The 18,419-nt window shown below is 46.4% G+C and overlaps 1 protein-coding gene across 3 annotated transcripts in view; it reads left to right on the top strand.

Moving 5' to 3' along the window:
• LOC119186937 (uncharacterized) overlaps positions 1–7,464 on the top strand; it is an 11,810-nt gene extending 4,346 nt beyond the window's left edge. The window contains exons 2-5 of one of the 3 annotated variants that reach the window (XM_075890138.1): positions 404–587; positions 1,616–1,867; positions 5,254–5,499; positions 6,546–7,464. In XM_075890138.1, coding sequence (XP_075746253.1) covers positions 404–587; positions 1,616–1,867; positions 5,254–5,499; positions 6,546–7,288 — 1,425 coding nt within the window. In that variant the 3' untranslated portion in view covers positions 7,289–7,464. The remainder of the gene's footprint in view (positions 1–403; positions 588–1,615; positions 1,868–5,253; positions 5,500–6,545) is intronic. The other 2 variants (XM_075890139.1, XM_037435282.2) reach the window with 2 other exon arrangements.
• The last annotated feature ends 10,955 nt before the right edge of the window (positions 7,465–18,419 follow it).

The following is an 18,419-nucleotide window of genomic DNA, read 5'->3' on the forward strand; positions in this document are numbered from 1 at the left end:
GTTTGAGCATGAAGAAAAGATACTGTGTAGTAAAGAAGGGGAAAAGAAACAGCCGACAATGTGAGTGCTAGTAAAAGCGCTAACAGTGCTCACACTGTCGTCTGTTTCTTTTCCTCTTCTTTACTGCATAGCATCTTTTCTTTATGCTCAAACTGAGCTGCGCTAAAGCAATATCATTTGGCTACTGGTTTACAGCCCAGCATTTGTGGCATGGTGCCTCACTAGCTTCAGCGAATTTCCGAATATGAGCATATTATTGCTATGTGTTTTTATACACTTAATTCTTCAAAGAGTGACAAAGGTATCGTTATGTGACAGGCTGCTGTTGTGAGTGAATCCCGTAGTACAATTTTGCAGACAGCTTAGGCTTTGTATAACTGCCGAGTGAATGCATTGTCTGCAGGATCATTTTGAACCGGACCAATTTGAGCAGTGCAGGGCAGATGGGCGCAAGCTGCTCAAGTGCAATGCTGTGCCGACCATTCCAGGTCCTGGAACATTGGCAGGTCGCAAGAAAAGATGGCGTCTGAACAGGCGGGCACCAAGCGCAACCAAGAGGAGGCGCTCTTCTTCGGTTTCTGTGCATGGTCAGTGATACATACCATGATTGGATTAGCGGCTGCAGTGCCCAGTGAAAGGTATTGTAGAAGAATAGAGTCTGCTTCCGAAGTCAATGTTGGGTCAAGAATGCAACGTGTAAAGACTGGTATATGGTGCTTAACGTGCCAAGGGGACTCCGGCTGGGAGACATCACAGTGGGGGGCTCGTTAGCATGCACTGACTTCACACAGTACAAGGGTGTCAAGCATTTTGCCTTTGTTGAAATTTGACTGCTTTACTTAGGACTGCAAGGGGTCTGCAGCCAAGTGCCACAACTGCAGCACCTCCACAGTAGCCCATAGATGCATAGCATATCTTAAGGTAAATAATACTGTAAGTCGTATTACAGATGCAGTATCAATGGATGTCTTTTGTCTGTGTTTTGTTGAAGATATCTGACGGCAACCTGCTTGGTAGCTTGTTGGCTAAGATATCATGCTGCTAAGCTCAAGGACTTGGTTTCGATTACCCTAAAAGTCTGAGCAAGCACACCCCCTATGGGGAAGGATAATACAACCAGATTTGAGAGGGAGGGTGCTTGTTCAGCGTCTTACGGTAGTTGCCACGGCCATCACATTTATGTGTGGGGGGGGTGAAGCTACAACAACCATTGGATTAAGGTGCTTCAGAATCCTAGGCGGCTGGTTTTCAAGGCACAGTTTCTGGTGGGCTCGCACGCCAAGCACTATTCACGTGCAACAGACAATTTGGTGCAGGTATGAGCTCTTGTGCAATCCTCTAGAAAGGTGGGGAAGTTGTAATCTTGCTGGCATTTGCATATGAAATATGTCTTTTTTTTTTACCAACACATGTTCCCCATAGAGCACATGCTTGCATTCACTCCCACTTGAAAGCGTAAGCTGCCACGGCAGAGTGTAGGCTACTAACTTATTATGTTTCTTCGTTATCTTTGGAATGTTGATGACAATCACTGTGGTGCGTCTGCTCGTTTTAGTTGGTCTACTTTTATTGCCATGATGCATGTTTCCCATGTGATTTTTCGACACTTGCACAGAAGACGATGATGATGAAGAGGAGGAGGAAGCGGAACGCCTTTCTGAATCCGACGCAGCAGAAGCTGTTGGCGTAGTGAGCCCAGCAGAGAGAAGCAGCTCCTCCGGATGGGCCGATGCCCTGGCATACAAGGCCTTGCAAATACGTTTTGCAGCTGGCCAACGAGGCTACATGGTCGTGCGCGAGATGTGCCTTGGATTCCCTACTGAACTGCAGCTGCGGCACTGCATCAAGGCACTTCCCTTTCGACCTAGTATGGAAGAGAGAGAGATAAGACCGGTTGGAAGGCCACAGGGCTGTGTTATAGTTACCGCAGGTAGATCTTATCAAACAGGTCGAGGACAGTCTCGGTAGAAATCGCCTTGCTATTTTTGACATTGTGGGGCATGCAGACGAACAGGATGAAGATAAGGTAACACAACACAAGCGCTGTTTGTGTTGTGTTAGCCGCTCTGGTTAATGGGAATAGGAAGTTTGTGCCGGCTGAAGGTATGTCTTTTCGAATTAGGCCATTAGGAGAAATACTGCTCACAATACATGCAACACTGAGCTAAAAACCCAACATCAATCGTGTTGGTAAGGATGTTGCAGTAATGGGTTCCAAATAAGTTTTGACCACTAAGGATTATTTGATGTTGCTACGTTCGGTGCATAGCTATCGTGGCAATTGCTTATGTAGCACTGTAACGGGGAACTGAACCTGCCATGTTTTGTTCCACAGTTGAAGGCCATAGTCTGCTTACCGAGGCATTATGGTGTTCAGAACCCACGCACAGGCTTTCCCATCCATAAAATATACTATTGCAAGAGTGCAGTGGCACTTGGAGGCAAAGCTTTATATCGTTTGTTGCAGTTTTGATGCTCCATATATCGATTTCAGTGACTTGGATTTTCCCTTCCACGAGCATATGTTCCCGATTGTTAAAGAAGGCATTGTGTGTACTGTATTTACTTGAATGTATTGGGTATTTTTTCACCAGATTTGATACCTGTAGTTCACCCCCCCCCCCCCCCGTTATACTCGAATACCGAAATTCCTGTGGCGCGCAATCTTTTCATTTTTGTTTCTTTCTTTATTCTGAGAAAGTCGCCTCTCACATTATGATTTCGAGTTGCGTTAGAGTCAAGCAAATATCCTAATTCTTGGGCAAGTTCCTGACAATAGGACAAATGAACTATGAAATGCCATGTGTGAACTGTTTGTCTTTATGGGATTGGGGTATGCCATTTTCCTTGTATGGGGGATAACAATAGGGTCCTATCATCTTTCACTTTGTGGTAGTGTTCATGTCAAAACACTTCAGTGGGAAACAGCCATATTTTCTTTGCAGCTGTTGTGTGCTAATGAGTGAGTCTGTGTCTGATAGTCATGAAATTTATTTGTAAAGGTTCTAGCACAATGCACAATTATGCTAGTGTCATTAGTCATATAGTAAAGTTGTTGAGATGAGAAGCACCATAATGTGCCGTGTGCACAAATTTCGGTTAAATTGAAAGTACGCTTCTTGTATTGGGGATTGCATCTGAGAAGAAATGGAATAGTGTGGATGCTGCAATACTGTCCATGGTGCGACACACGAGTCACATGCTCCTGTGAATATTTGTCTACCACGGGACACCTACTATGAAACAACAAGCAACGCAGCTGCCACAACACCGTTAAGAGTGTAGAGAGAGAGAGAGAGATGATGGTCCCTAGTGAGCCACTCTGAGGGGGTGTTATACCGTATATACTCGCATAATGATCACACTTTCTTTTTTTCAAAAAATTGACTCCAACTAAGGGATGCGATTATCACGCGGGGAAAATTTTCCGTGAAAAAATATTCTGAGCACCGGAAACGCAAAAAAGTCTCTAATCAGAATTCTTACGATAGCTATCATGAACATAACCAAAAATAAAAGTAAATTAAGGCCTACCTTTGTAATAAAATGCACGCATTACGCAGGAGCTACATGCATGTCACACTTCCCTTTTATTTTTTACCTCTCTGACCCCCTAACAATCATTCCTACTCCGAAGCATCACTGGCGTCAGTGTCGTTGCCGCACGATTCCCTGTCGGAACCGGCAGTGTCTTCACTGTCCCACAGAGGGTCATCTTCCGTTCCGTCAAGCGCATTGGAAATACCAGCGACAGTCTGTTCCGCCGCATGAAGCATGTCGTCCAGCCGGAACTGGCGTGGAATTCCTTTGTGGCTATTTCCAGCCTCCGGGAAACTGCACGCCTGCGTCCGTATCACGTCTAATGACACTGCATAACCGTCCTTGCGCATGTCCTTCACGTATTCGAGGACTGCCTTTTCAATGTCGGGGAACTTTCCTGATTTGGGTCTGCGGAAAGCCCATCACGTGCTGTTAGTAGCCATAAGCATGTCGCGCTGTTTTTTCCAATATTGGATCAGGATTTCGTAGAGGCCGAAATGTCTGCCGGCAGCGCGGTTGCTGTGCTCTAGCGCGTAGTCAAGCGCCTTCAGCTTGAACGCGGCAGTAAAGCTCGCATACCGCCCCATGGTGAAACGGTGCTTCAACAGACGATCACAAAGCACACACAAAAAAAATGTGGTCTCGGGAAGAAAAAAAAAAAAAAACATTGTTGCGTCATGAGCACAGGTCGACCAACAGGCGGCCGCCGCTGTAACAGTGCGGGATGTCAAAACAAGCAGGGCGGCTGACGGTGCGAAGCACTCCGTGGAGCGAAGCCACCGCATTTTTTTTTCTTCTTTTTGCGTCAGTTATGGAGGTTGTGAATACGTCACGCTCTTCAAAACAGTTTCTTCCATCTAAATAAGGAATGTTTTCATTTAAATCAGTAAATTTTGCGGCATTAGCATAGTGATGCCCGCTTTCAGATCACAGAAACAATGATAGGCGCGTTCAGCTAAACTTGGCACATGACATGTTGATGCGGCAAGTTCAGGGTGCTATCATTACGCGGGGAAAAAGAAAAGTCGAATTTAGATGACAAAGTTTAGGGGTACGATCATTATGCGAGTGCGATCATTACGCGAGTAAATACGGTACGCACCTTGCAAACTTTTTTGTCTGTTGGCATGTCTGTTGCACCTTGCAAAGGGCAAGAGATCACAGAGAAACCAAACAGCCTCTAAACACATAATATTGATGAGAGTGTTGCAGGATGCTGTCAACTCAGATGAGCACTTAAACACCAAAATGCGTTCAAAGCTACGTTGACCACTAATAATTAGTCAGAGTTTCTTACATAAGCAAGACAACGAAACAACACAAACATCTCAATCTTGACACTTAGTCGTCGAGGTTCCTGTTAACGCATGGTACACAGTGGAAGGCAGGCTTTTCAACAATCGCAATACGTTATTGAAAGTAGGTGTGTTCACAATGATGCAGGCTCAGAGTGTTCCAAAAATTCACCAGATGAGATACGCTCGAATTATGGTGACACTGAAGCTGCATAGGTTAGCTTCATTTTGTGCCCGCTGAAGGTGCACTGGCATTGTGCGAAGCACTGCCACCTGCTTTTGCGTTCAACCTAAGAACAGACTGAATCTGCACACTTTTATGTGTGCAACATGATGCGCATAACTTCCTTCATTGTGTTATCAGGATGCTGATCGGGATGTTGCAGAGGCATTATAGCAAAGCTTTTGTTGCTTGCAGGGGTGCTAGACGGTCTGCTGCCCGCACTAGGGCACAAAATATCCACTATGCAACCGGAGGACAGGCACGTAGCCCTCTGGATGGACAGGGCGGCAATACTGCCAGGCGTTGACCCAACCCTGGGTGGGGCAGGTGGTCGATCGTCTGAGGAAGCACTTGTTCTCACTGTGGTGGGGCTGGCTTCATGCTGGAAGCAGACTCTGGGATACCACCTGCTTCCTGGGTCGTTATTTTTCACTTCTACAGGTGAGAATTTGGGGAACTACAGGTGAGAATTTGGGGAACTTGTAGCATGGTGGCAGGTGAATTTCAGTGGTGGAGTAAAGGTGGGTGGGGAAGTACTAGTTACATACATAGGTGACACTTAAATTCCAGCTGCTCGAAGTTTATCTTCAGTTCATCAGTATCATGTTGTAAGTGTTCCTCAATTTTAATATAAAAGTGTTTTCTGCTGAGGTCCACCATGGCTGCGCTGACATATTTACATCGGGGATATGACGTAAAATATATACTAACAGATTGCAAAAAGTAAAAATAAGAGCAAGGCGGAAAGGTTCTGTCGCGGGGTGTGGAACCAGCACCGTCTGACCAGCGACCTCTCAATCTGCAGCGTGCGGTGCTAACCACTCGGTCACGAAGCGCATGCTCTCTAGACTGCTGATGGCAAGCCATTTATAGACACCATATACCGTTTGGAGGTCCTCGGAGCTCTGTAACTTCAGTAGGTTTCTGTTATCAGTAGCGAGATGGCGCGAAGGTCTCGCGTAAGGCGCGCTCTGAAAGTCGTCGCCTCTAGCGTTTCGATGAGCGCCACCTCCACAAAGTGCAGTCTCTCCTACGCTCATCAGACTCGTGATTCTGGAAAGAATGAAGGTCACGTCACTTGCGGTCGCGGCTGTGTTTACTGAGGGAACACGTTGCTCACGCACGAAGAAATAAAAATTGTGACAGTTGTTTGCACCTGGCCTGTGTATACTTGTGTGTTTGTATCCTGTGTCTTTCTGTTTGAACAGTGCGCTTTAGGGGTCGAGCTGTGACAGTCGTTAGTCTGCAAACGTCCTGTGTACACTCATTTCATGCATGCTTACTGTTTGAGATGCGTTCTGCAAGTTTCGAGCCGCATGTTATTCTTTGCGTGACTTTGCACTATGTTGCTGTAGCACTCATTTCTTCGCACTTGGGTGAAAACAATGCACAGTAAATGCTCAATTACCTTTGTAAAGACACGTTTCACTTTCGTTTTATACCGGCTTAGAAACAGGGATCAGCCACGTTTTTTTCTTTTTTTTTAGCGCTTTGCAGTGCACTGAAAGATGTCCTCTTCCAAGTGGTTGAAAGGTGTGAAGCCCTCGGCCTGACCGTCGATGCCCTTGTGACGGACCTGAGTGCCTGCAGCCTTTCTCTGTGGAAGCAGTGCGGCATCTCCACTCATCCTCCCTTCAGACGACCCGTCTGCTCGACGCGTCACCCTTGCTCCACGGAGCAGTCTGACCACCGGCGGCTGATGGTTCTTGCCGACGTAACGTATGTGACGAAGAGCATCATAGATGCTTTAATTGAAAACGAGGTCATATTTCTTCCCAGAGATGTGGTTGAGAAACACTGTCTTCCCACGGATAAGGTAAGTTTCGGCCACATTAGGTCGCTCTTCGCAAAAAACAGTGCCGATAATTTAGTACTTTTGCGTGCTGTCGAACTAAATTGCCTAAGCCCCGAATATATGCGAAAAGACACGAGCGTATCTGGCGCGGTCTTGAACTGCGCAACAGTGACGGGGCTGCGCTGCCTGCGGTCTGTCGAGCTTCTTCCGAAGGAAGCGGAGACGACAGCCTGGTTCGTCGAGCAGATAAACCGCTGGCGCTCGTCAATGGAATCTGTGGCACTGGACACGAAACTGGAACAGAACACAGACGTTGCCGCATTTCTCCACGAATTGAAGGACACATTCGCACGTGTATCGCTTGCTTCTCAAACACAGGAAAAAGGACAATTAAGGGGGGACATGGGTCTTGAAACAATTTCGCTTACTTTTTAAGGGGGGAAGAGGGTTTTAAATTTTTTTTTTATATTTCTTGACCAAATTCAATGAAAATTGTAACCCAGACAGAGTTTTTCAAGCTGATTTCAAAAATATAATTGCTTTTGAAATTGGTTGGCCAGTTGCAGAGATAATTAAAATTAATCCTATATTGTTTATCAGAACAATGGAAAGGCAATTATTGGCCAGAATATTAATATTGACATATGGCTAGATACTATGAAGTGTAATTAACACAAATGTAGGATTACTTTTTTAATATTACAAGTATTACCAATTTTATAGCAATTTGAAGTTTAATCTCCAGATATCTCTATCAAGCGATTAAATTAGTACCAAGAATAAAAATTTAGAAAGACTAGATTGAAAAATCTGTTCCTACATTTGTGTAGGAGACATATGTAGCTACATGCCACCACAAGAATTGTGGCTCTATGTGACCTCAAGACCAAGATATCGCTTTGGCAAGTTTCAAAAACATCGAAAATGACATTCTGAGAAAACGTCAAAAAACAAAATAGGCTCATATTTAATACAGAAAATCACAAACTATTTACAATGTTCACAAATGGCCTAGCATCAGTACCCTCCAGGAACATAGTCTGTCTGTTTAGAGTCATTTCGGTGTTGTTTTCGTAGCACACGCTGCAAGTTTTCTGCAGAAGCATGCTTGCGTGCGCATGCTTCAGCACGGTGGCGATCTTTTTCACTCATGCGCTTGGTCAACTGTTGGCCAGGGTTTAGCTGAAGTTCTTGAAGTATGGCTGTAGAAGCTTTTTCATACCCAGAATTGAACTTCATTACAGCCTCTGCCACAGCAGCTTGCACAGCAAACAATGATGCATGTTTCTCCTTCGGCGCCAGTGCCCAAATAATTGAGTGGAGACACTCGTTGTTATTTTGGGTCTTCCCTCTTAGGCATCGCCGAAGAAGCGATTCATCAGACAAACGTCTGTAAACTGGAAGAAGCGCCTCACATACATGGGGTGGCAGATTGTGGCGGTGTTTTGGAGCAGGCTCACCTTTGGCCTTTGCTGCGTTTTGGCGGCACCATGAATCTGGGCCCTCTGGACAGAGAGTGTGGTTAGAAGTGACATCGTTTGAGGTGATGTGGTAGTATGTGGCCATGACTGCTTTATGCATGGCCTTGACATCACCTTTGTGCGATTTCAAGGCCCAGCCATAGTAGCTGCTGAGCTTGGTGATAAGCTCACCAGTCAGCTTTCCTTTCCCACCGAGACTCTCTGTACCAGAGGACTTCTGCTTGGAAACTAGATTTCGCAGTGCTGTGCCCATTCTCTTGTGAATGTGGTTAACACAATCTTCCTTGTCCACGGGTATGTATCCATAGACTTTCGCATCTTGAAGAGCAAGGTAAGCGCGGCTGTCACCATCCGACAACAAGGTCGTGTACCGCAGCTTATGCTTCTGCAGCGATCTTTGGAAGAGGATCAGTGCCGCTTCCACCTCCATCTCCCCAGCTTTTTTGTCCGTGTTTTTCTGGCATGCGTGTGCCTCCTTCCAAGCCTGGTAGGCAGGGTCAACTTCTTTTGGTGCCCGTGCGCACCCAGCACAGAAATTGCTGAGCACTACATAATCGAGCACAAATCCTGTGTAGAGCTCAATTACGGTGCCGACGCCGATATGAGACGAGTGGCCGCGCGTCATCCATGTGCCATCGAACGATATAGCGATGTTGTCCGGGCTGTTTATATTTAGGTCACGGTACAAATCGCGCACTAATTGTGCACATGTCCCCATCAACTTTTCTGCCCCATCGGTTGCCGCGGGGACGAGTTTCGTTTTCAAGTGTCCCTGCCATGTTTTATTGTGCATTCCTCTCTCCGAAATGTTCATCGCCGCAAAAATGTCGTTCATTGCGGTTTGCCCGTTTCCGGTGCTCTGCATTGCACGCTCCGCAAGGATGTTTATGACAAAAGGCCTGAGCTTTGCTTTGCCGCTCACGCGCGGCGAGCTCCATCCCTGCACATTATCGCCGCAGATCGCACATTCGGCAACAAACTTCACAGCAAGGCCAAAATCCCGCTCACCTTTTCGCACCGTGAGGTTACCACCACAAATTGTACACTTGCAACTGGTAGACGCCAGCAGCGCGTTCATCGAGTCGTAACTAGCGATGAAAAAACTTGTAGCGAGATCGTTGCTAGCTTGTGTGGCAGCGTCATCACGATCCAAAAAGTCAGATTTTCGGGCAGTAGCAGGAGTTGAAGCAAGTACATTAAGTTTTTCTTGAGCTTCACTCTCTATACGCCGCAAATCTTCTGGCTGCAACATTGCAGTGTCGTGCCGAAACGACGACGAAGACCCGCGGCGGTTGTCAAGAGCGCTTTGGGGGACTAGGCCTAACACGCCCGCATCGGCGCCGCTCGACTCGGGAAGCACGCCGTTCTCCGCATGGTCAGGAACTGGTGGTGGCACAGCAGCGCATTTCTGGAAGTTGTACGGAGTCTTCCTCTTCCTTTTTGTTCCGAATTTGTACTTCGTAGCGAACTTCGGCGACGGCGTCGACATCGTTGCTCACGTGCGAAAACCAGTTGACGCGTACGGTGTGCGCACAGTCGCCGCGGAGTGATGCAGACGATGCCTGTCAGGCCAATGGCGTGACCCGCTGCGGGTCACGTGCCGTAACTGGCCAATTACTGCGCGTGTTGGGACTTCTTTTTGAATCGGGATATCTTCACAGCCAACGCGCGCTCGGAGCCGAAAATGGCGCGAAAATCAAGACGAGAGGCTGCGCTTTCAAACGATATATGATTCGCGGCTGTCGGACAAATATGACGGCCGTCGCGTGTCACGGAAAAGGCGCTTTATTTACCAAATTCTTGGCTCATATTTAGCTGGCACTGGTGCTAAAATTGATATTACGGCTAAGATATCGTTTCAAACTGCATAAAACTTGGCGAAATGGTAGAATATTGGATGGAAATAGCAAAACTGCCATTTCCAAAAAATCAACTTTTTGACGATTTTTCGGCTTTTAAAACCCGTGTCCCCCCTTAAGCAAACTTAACGAAACTTGCCAGTCTTGTTGCTTTTTTTCTGCTGATTTGAAATATGCAATTATTTTTTCCATCAGCCAATTAGTTCTCAAGATAATTAGAGGTAATCCGCCATGTTTTTCCGTAACAATAGAAAAAAAAGTATTCATCAAAAAACTATAATCTGCATATGTCAGATACTAGAAACACTGGTGATTGCAACATAGCAAGCAGTTTTTTGATTAATTGCTTGTAAGAGATTTTACAGCTAACTGAACTTGAGCACTTGAAATAGTGCCACCAGTCACCCAGAAATAAAGCAAATTTAAAATTTGCTCGAAAGAAATTTCAAAAATCTGTTTGCTACATTTCAAACACCATTCCATTGGCTTTGTCCTAAAAAAAGAATTATAGCTCTATCTACTCGCAGTGCTGAGATATTGCTTCGGCAAGCTTGCAAGAAGTCAGAAATTCAGCTTTTGAGAAAATGAGCAAAAACACAAAACGTCAAATTTAATGAGAAACACCACGAAATATTTACATGCTTACACTAGCAAGTGCCTAGTATCCACCAGGAACATAGTCCTTTTGACCTTTGTCAACTCTGTGGCGCTTTCCCAGGACCTGCTTCACATTTTCAGCCGACACATGCTTTCGAGCAGATGTGGTCATCCTCCGCTTGTCCTTCTCTGCCAGGCGTTTCGAGTTTTGCCGGCCAGGGGTCAGGCTGAGCTTTTTGAGGATGCCTGTTGCAGCTCTTGTATAGCCAGCATTGACTTCATGACGGCCTCACTGACAGCAGCCTCAACAGTAAACAGTGAAGCGTGCCGCTCCTTTGGTGCAAGCGCCCAGATCATGGCGTGCAAGCTTTCATTGTTATTCTGCGTCTTGCCACGCTGGCACCGCTCCAGCAGCTTCCTATCCGATAAGCGCTCGTAGACAGGCAGCAACGCTTCACACACATGGGCGGGCAAGCTGTAGCGGTGCTTTGGCGGCGGCTGTCCTTTGGCCTCGGCTGCATTTTGCCGGCACCACGAGTCAGGGCCTGTTGGACAAAGGCTGTGGTTGGGTGCATCATCACGTGAAGTGACATGTAAGTAGGTTGCCATAACAGCCCTGTGCGTTGCATCTACATCCCCCTTGTGGGACTTCAAGGCCCACCCATAATATGATGTCAACTTGTTGACCAAATCTCCAGTGAGTCTGCCCTTGCCCCCAAGGCCATGCCCCTTGTGCTGGGAAAGCAGCTTTCGCAGGTTTGTCCCCATGCGCTTCTGGACGTGGTTGACGCAGTCCTCCTTCAGGATGTCCATGTAGCCGTACACCTTTTCTTCCTGCAAAGCGAGGTAGGCCCGACTGTCTCCGTCGGACAACACGGTTGTGTAGCGGAGGTTGTGTTTGGAGAGAGACCTTCGGAAAAGGATAAGTGCGGCCTCAACTTCCATTTCACCAGCTTTCTTGCTGGTGTTTTTTTGACATTGGTGGTTTTCCACCCACGTTTGGTACGAAGGGTCGTTCTCCTTAGGCTTCTGCTCACAGGCTGCACAGAAATTGCTCAAGACAACATAGTCCAATACAAACCCTGTAAAAAGCTCAATCACCGTTCCGACGCCGATGTGGGAAGAATGTCCGCGAGTCATCCAAGACCCATCGTAGGAAACGGCGATGTTGCCAGGTATGTTTGTACCGAGCTCGCGATAGAGCTCTCGAACGGAACTCGCGCACTCGGTCATCAACTCCTCGGAAGCAGAGGCCACTGCAGGTGTCAGTTTTTTTTTCACATAGTTTTGCCACGTCTTCGTGTGCAGACCCCGGTGCGATATATTCATGGCAGAACAAATGTCGTTGAGCGCCGTTTGACGATTGCCGGTGCTTTGCATTGCACGCGCTGCGAGGATGTTGACGCTGAATGGGTTTATGTTTTGGTCCCCGGCCACACACGGCGAACTCCACGCTGACGAAATGTCACCACAGTTGACGCACATAATCAAAAGCTTCACAGCCAGACCGTACTCCCGATCGCATTTGCTGATATTCACATCACCGCCGCAAGTTTTACACTTCACGCACCTCAACAAGTCATTCACACAGTCTAAGTTGATGACGACGAAGCTCACGTTGTCAGCCGAGTCGGCCGCGGCACCGTCACCGGCAGCAGCCAGGCGATCTTGTTTTCGTGTCGTTGCTGAAATTGACGCCAGCTCTTGTAGCTTGGCTTCGGCATTTCTCGCATTTTCGTGCAACTCTGCTGGCTGCAGGATTTTTGTATCAATGCGAACGCGGCCACTTCCACTCGCACTTTCACACGCTGGTGGAGCCGTTAGGCCTACACCAGCCGGCTCGGCGGCGGCGATGCTTGGCGCTGATGACCGGCCGGCCTCGACGCTCGCTGCTGGTGCTGCCCGACGCTTCGTGGTGTTAGCGATGAGGCTTTTTTTTCTTTTCTTTCCGAATCTGTGCACTGAGTGGAACTTTCCCGCTCGAGACGCCGACGCACACCGCTCCATCGTCGATCGCAGAATTCAGGAATGGCGCCGACGGGGGCCAGCAAAGCGCGCACAACGCAGCCAGAGCAGACGCCACAAGCCGACTTCAGCCAATCATGCTCTGAGAAACGGTCACGTGCACTAAACAACCAATCGTAGCATGCGTTTTTACTCTTTTTTTGATGGTTGTTTTCTCCGCAACCAATGAACGCACAGAAGCCACAGTGGCGGGAATTTGAAGCCGAAAAACTGCTCTTTCAAACGATACCAAAATGGCCGCGAGTGCAGCTGTGGACATGGAGTTACGAATTTATAAAAAACTGGTTTTTGGTGTCCGGAGCTGCGTGAATTCTGCACGGGCTAGGAATTTAATATTACAGCTAAAATATTGATCGGAGAGATATGAAAGTCAGTACACCTGTAAAAAAATACCTGTAGTTTCTGAAAATGCTGTTTACAAAAAATTGCTTTTTTGGCGATTTTTCGGCTCCAAAGACCCGTGTCCCCCCTTAAGGACAGCTAAGGTCGGATTGTGCGTTTCGACAGCAGCATTTTTAAGCATGCGCAAGCTTTTTCTGGTTGAAAGGCAGCTTAAGTACGTTAACGTTTTTAGAGAAACATTTGCACCACTGCAGATATTACTGGAGACCATTTTTCCTGGTAAAACTGTGCTCAGCCATGCAGATTTCCGATCATCACTTCACACAGTTTGTCTCGCGCAGCTCTTCATACCCGTCTGTAGTGGGAAATCTGCTCTTAATGAAAGTGCTGACATTGCGGAATTCTTAAGTGTAAAACTGGGTGAGAAAAGCAATGACAGCAATGTTATAGATGGTGGGGAGCACTTAGAAAATTTTGATAAAAGTTGATGCTTTTTGGTGGTATTATTCCACTGTGTCACAGTCTATCTTTGTGATACGAAGTTGAAGAGATTACTGAAATTACTTCCGTACCCCATTATTTTGTTGAGAATATAAGAGCCGTCGAATGGCCTCATTCGAACGGCCTCTTCTGAACCTCGACTTTCGAGGAAACCGATAATGAGGTCCGATACCTCAATTGCGGTGAGAGGAAGGGACTCTTTGTAAAAAGAGTGCTTCAATTCAGAGTTGTACACTCTGATAGCCTTATCGTTGTAGGCGGCTCCGCTGGTATCAGTGCTCATCGACTCAAGGTCGACGGCCTCTGCTTCCAAGTAGCGTTGATAGCTAGCTTTGAAAGCTGCCAGCTTAGCTGCCTGATCAACGGGCTCTTCCTCAGCTGGAGGAGATGGATGTGCTCCATCTGCCTCTTGTTTCTCTGCTACCACAGCTCGCTGGGTAGCAATGCGACGTGCTCGATCCGAGGCGAAGCCAGGATCTAGCAAAACGCGGGGTTCTACCCACACGTCGGGCGATGGCTTACGCTCCCTTGTCTCATAATCCCATACCTTTTTACAAGGCTGGGGCCAGGACGGGTAGTCGTAGGAAAACATTCTATCTGCTACTTCTAGCGCAGAAGTCCGCTTTCCCTCGGTCACCCGGGAGAAAGCCGCGTAGAAGCCGAACTTCAAAAAGTTCCGCCTCATGCTGTGAGCCCACGTCACTGACGCTCCAGTCTCAAGAGCGTTAAACCTCTTCCTCCTACTAAGCTCGTCGCTATTCGGGGAAGCGTTTGCGCCCTGGACTCTACTGGCTAGAGCTTTCCGCTCAGCCTTAGGTGCTGGAGCTCTGCTCCGATGAGGCTTGGTCTGCGCACCAGTTTGTGGGAGATGGGATGTCTCAACCTGACGCTTTGCCGGGGCATGCTGACGCAAGTCCCAAACCGGCTGCGACGGGAGTAATCCTCCTTCTCGACCGCCTGGGCCACACAGAGGACACCTCTGGGGTGGGGTGACATCAAGCACGATGCTTGTGTTGCCGAAGATGTCTGTCTCTCGGACGAGATTTCGAATCGAGCCGAGATCGTGGGTCCGGTTGTAGACAACGAATAGACAGCACGTAATACGTGGTCATCGTCTGTCTGGCTCAACCAGGCCGCACGAAGGTGGGAGGTGGTTAGCCTCCAGCTCGAGACGGTTCCCGTGGTGAGGACAGTGACGGCAGTCACCTCAAGGATATCGCCATACAGCAATTGCGCTGTGGACGCCATATCCGTATAGCACTTGGGACTTTCATTTGTGACATTCACAAAGTCACAGCCCATGCAGACTTCGGCTGCGCGTGCTCTTTCGAGTAACTCAGACCAGCGCTGGAACTCGAAGTCCTTAGCGCGGGAGTCACAGTTCAGGTGCGAACTTGACGGTGGTAACTGAGTGTCTACTCGAGTTGAAGTGTTTTGACAGGTCTTTACCCTGTCAGAATCGCTATCTGAGAACTCAGACATGATTGGGTTTTCCACTTTTTTGAAACCAAAAAGCAGTAGTCTCTCATAAAACAGAACCTGAAGAGACTGGGAAAATATGTTCTGTTTAACCGGAGTTTCATTTACTGAGAGAGGAACAGGGGAGTGGAATACAAGAGTGAAACAAATCATGTCAGAAACGCTTGTTTCATTTTAGGGCAGATGCTACATCTTCCAAAAACTCTTATTTTTGCCAGTGCCTCAATCAAATTTGGAGAGTTAATGTAGATTTTACTACTAATTTCGAAAATACAATTCTTATTTTTCTGTGACAATTAATTTTAAAGATATAATGAACTGCCACTTTTTAATAAGGCCTAATTAGCTAATTAACTGTAACTTGGAGATGGATATGTAACCCATAGAACCAATTCTGGATGTTCACAGTGTGCAATAAAATACAAATATTGTTCTGGGCTGTTTAAAAGCAAAATTGTGGGATGTTGATCATGATATGAAAAATTTCCCCATCTACACTTGAAACAAGAGATCCATTTAAAAGAAGTTTCTCAAAAATTAATACAATAAAGGTTACTTTAAGGGGGGACATGGATCTTTAAAATTTTTTTTCTGTTTTTGGCTCTATCTTGATCAAACCTCACCATCTTGGACAGTTTTTCATGCTGATTTCAAATATGTAATTGTTTCTGAAATAGCTTCAGTGGATAAAAAGATATTAACATCTGTAATTTAATTAATTATGCACTTCATTGGGGCTTTTTGGCAACTTAATCAAGCCAGATCCAAAAAATAAATGCATAGCCCCAATGCTGAGGGCTTTCTGTATGGGGTGATGCTATTTTTATTAATTTTTAGGCATTATATAGATAAGAAAACAGACCAGCACTTACAATGGATATCCTGTTCAATTTTCGCTCATTACTATCCATAATTGTAATTAACAGTATGCTTCTAGAGTAATCAAAATAGCATCACCCCATAGGTAATGTTATTACAAATAAAATGATACCAAGTTTGTCATTCTCAATCAACAGTAACATATAAGAAAAACCCCTAAGGTTTAGTGTGGTGCACAAAAAGATCGAACTGAGAAAAACGCATTTAAAGTTTCTGATAACTGTAACTTTTGCTAAAGTGAAGCTAGAGCAATAAAAATGGCACCGTTGTATAGCTCTACATTATGTGAGTATGGCTGTACCAAATGTGTCAATGCACCTTCCCAAAATATTTGCCACAGCTCATTTAAGGGGGAAGGTGGGGATCGAAAGTGAAATTCTTTAGTTTTTGTCGTAGAGCAATGAAATTTGGCATGCTTACTGGAAACTGCGCTAAATGATAAATGACAAAGTTTCATTCAGCTATCTCCAGTAGTTCTGGCATTATAAATTTTTTTATCCATCAGTGTACTACCAAACTTGCCCAAAGCCTGGTGTGACAAAAAAACATGGTAGAAGCCTATAGTTGCTCTTATATTTTAGCCATTGGGATGGTTGATGTCGTGACATTTTGCAAATATTTTTATGACTCTGTTTTTATTTTACAGAGAACATTATATACATGCTTGTAAATGTAGTCGTTATCATAATGTGAAATTAGCTTAGGAGTAAAAATACTGAGGTAGTAATTAACAAATATGAAAACGTCACGACATAGAAAATTCACTGAGGAACACAATGCAAAAAACCACATGAAAATCCGTCAAGCCATAGTCATGCAAGCATCGTGGCAAGCTGGACAGTCGGGTCAAAACACGTTTCTGAGAAAACTGGCGTTAAAGTTGAACAGTCAGTAAAGGTCCATCAAAATGCCCCGGGACTGTAATACTTTGTGTCTTTGCTTGCGAGGGTCTTCTTACGTCCTTTCTCTTTCATTTTTTCTGCACTGCGTGCTTTTCGTTTTCTTTGCTGGTCTTTTTCTTCAGCTCTTTGAAGGGCGAGGCTAGCAGGTTTGATGCCCACGGACTTGCACATTTCAGTGTAGGCTCGCAAATTCCCAAAATTGTAGCGTGCAACTGCTTCATGTACTGTTGTCTCCACTGCGAACAATGAAGCGTGTTGGTCCTTTGAAGTCAGTGACCAAATAACTGAATGCAAGCTTTCCGCCGCATTCTGAGTTTTGTTGCCTTTGCATCGCTCCAACAGTTGCGGGTCAGAGAGACATTGGTATACAGGCAGCAGAGCCTCCGCTACACGTTTCGACAGGTTATACCTGTGAGGTGGTGCTGGCTCCATTTTGGCCTGTGCTGAACGATGTTTGCACCAGCTATCAGGGCCAGGTGGGCAGAGCTCATGGTGAGGCTCGTCGCCGGTGGACGTGACGTGATGAAAAGTGGCCATCACGGCCCTTTGCATGTCAGGCACACTTGTGTGTTTTCGCAAGGCTAACCCGTAGTAGCTGGTCAGTTTTTTAATCAACTCCTGCGTCAGTCCACCTCTCCCACCCAATGGCTCCCCTTTCTTAGCTCTTGTCACCAGTGTGCGGAGAGCGGTGCCCATTCTCTTCTGCACATGGTTCACGCAGTCTTCTTTGGTCAGTGGTATGAAGCCGTACACCTCATCTTTGCACAGAGCAAGATAGGTTCGGCTGTCACCATCACATATAATGTTGGTGTAGCGGAGGCCATACCTGCTGACAGAGCGCCTGAAAAGTGTCAGAGCAGCCTCCACTTCCATCTGTCCGGAGCCAACATCAGTATTCTTCTGACATTGATGTTTCTCAGCCCAAGTGACGAAGTTGGGGTCGCTCTCTGCTGGTTGTTGACAACACCCAAGACAGAAGTTGGAAAGGACTGTGCAATCCAGCACAAGTCCCGTGTAAAACTCAATAATACATCCTACCCCAATGTGTGAGCTGTGGCCTCTTGTAAGCCACGTGCCGTCATACACAACTGTGATGTTGTTTGGGCTTGATGGCTGCATCTTACTGTACACGTCTTTTACCGCAAGCACAGCATCTGCAAAGATGTTTTGTGCAGCTTCCTCTGCTCCTGGTTTGAATGTTTTTTTTAGGTGTTCCTGATAGGTTTTTTGATGAATGCCCCGATGAGAGACATTCATTGTAGCCTAGAAGTCATTCAGGGCAGTGGGCCCTTTTCCAATGGATTTGATTGCTTGCATGGCTCTTAGGTTGACTTCAAAAGCCCTTCCTTCGGATTTTCTACTGGATGACCAAGGTGAATGAATAGGGCCACAGGAAGCACACAAAAGTACCAGTTTTACTGCCAGGCCCAATTTTGTCCCATGCTGCACTGACAAAGTCTTCTTACAACATTTTGGGCAGAGTGCAGGTCCTATTAGGGAA

Source organism: Rhipicephalus microplus, chromosome 3 (genome assembly GCF_043290135.1).
Source record: "Rhipicephalus microplus isolate Deutch F79 chromosome 3, USDA_Rmic, whole genome shotgun sequence".
Classification (NCBI taxonomy): Eukaryota; Metazoa; Arthropoda; class Arachnida; order Ixodida; family Ixodidae; genus Rhipicephalus; species Rhipicephalus microplus.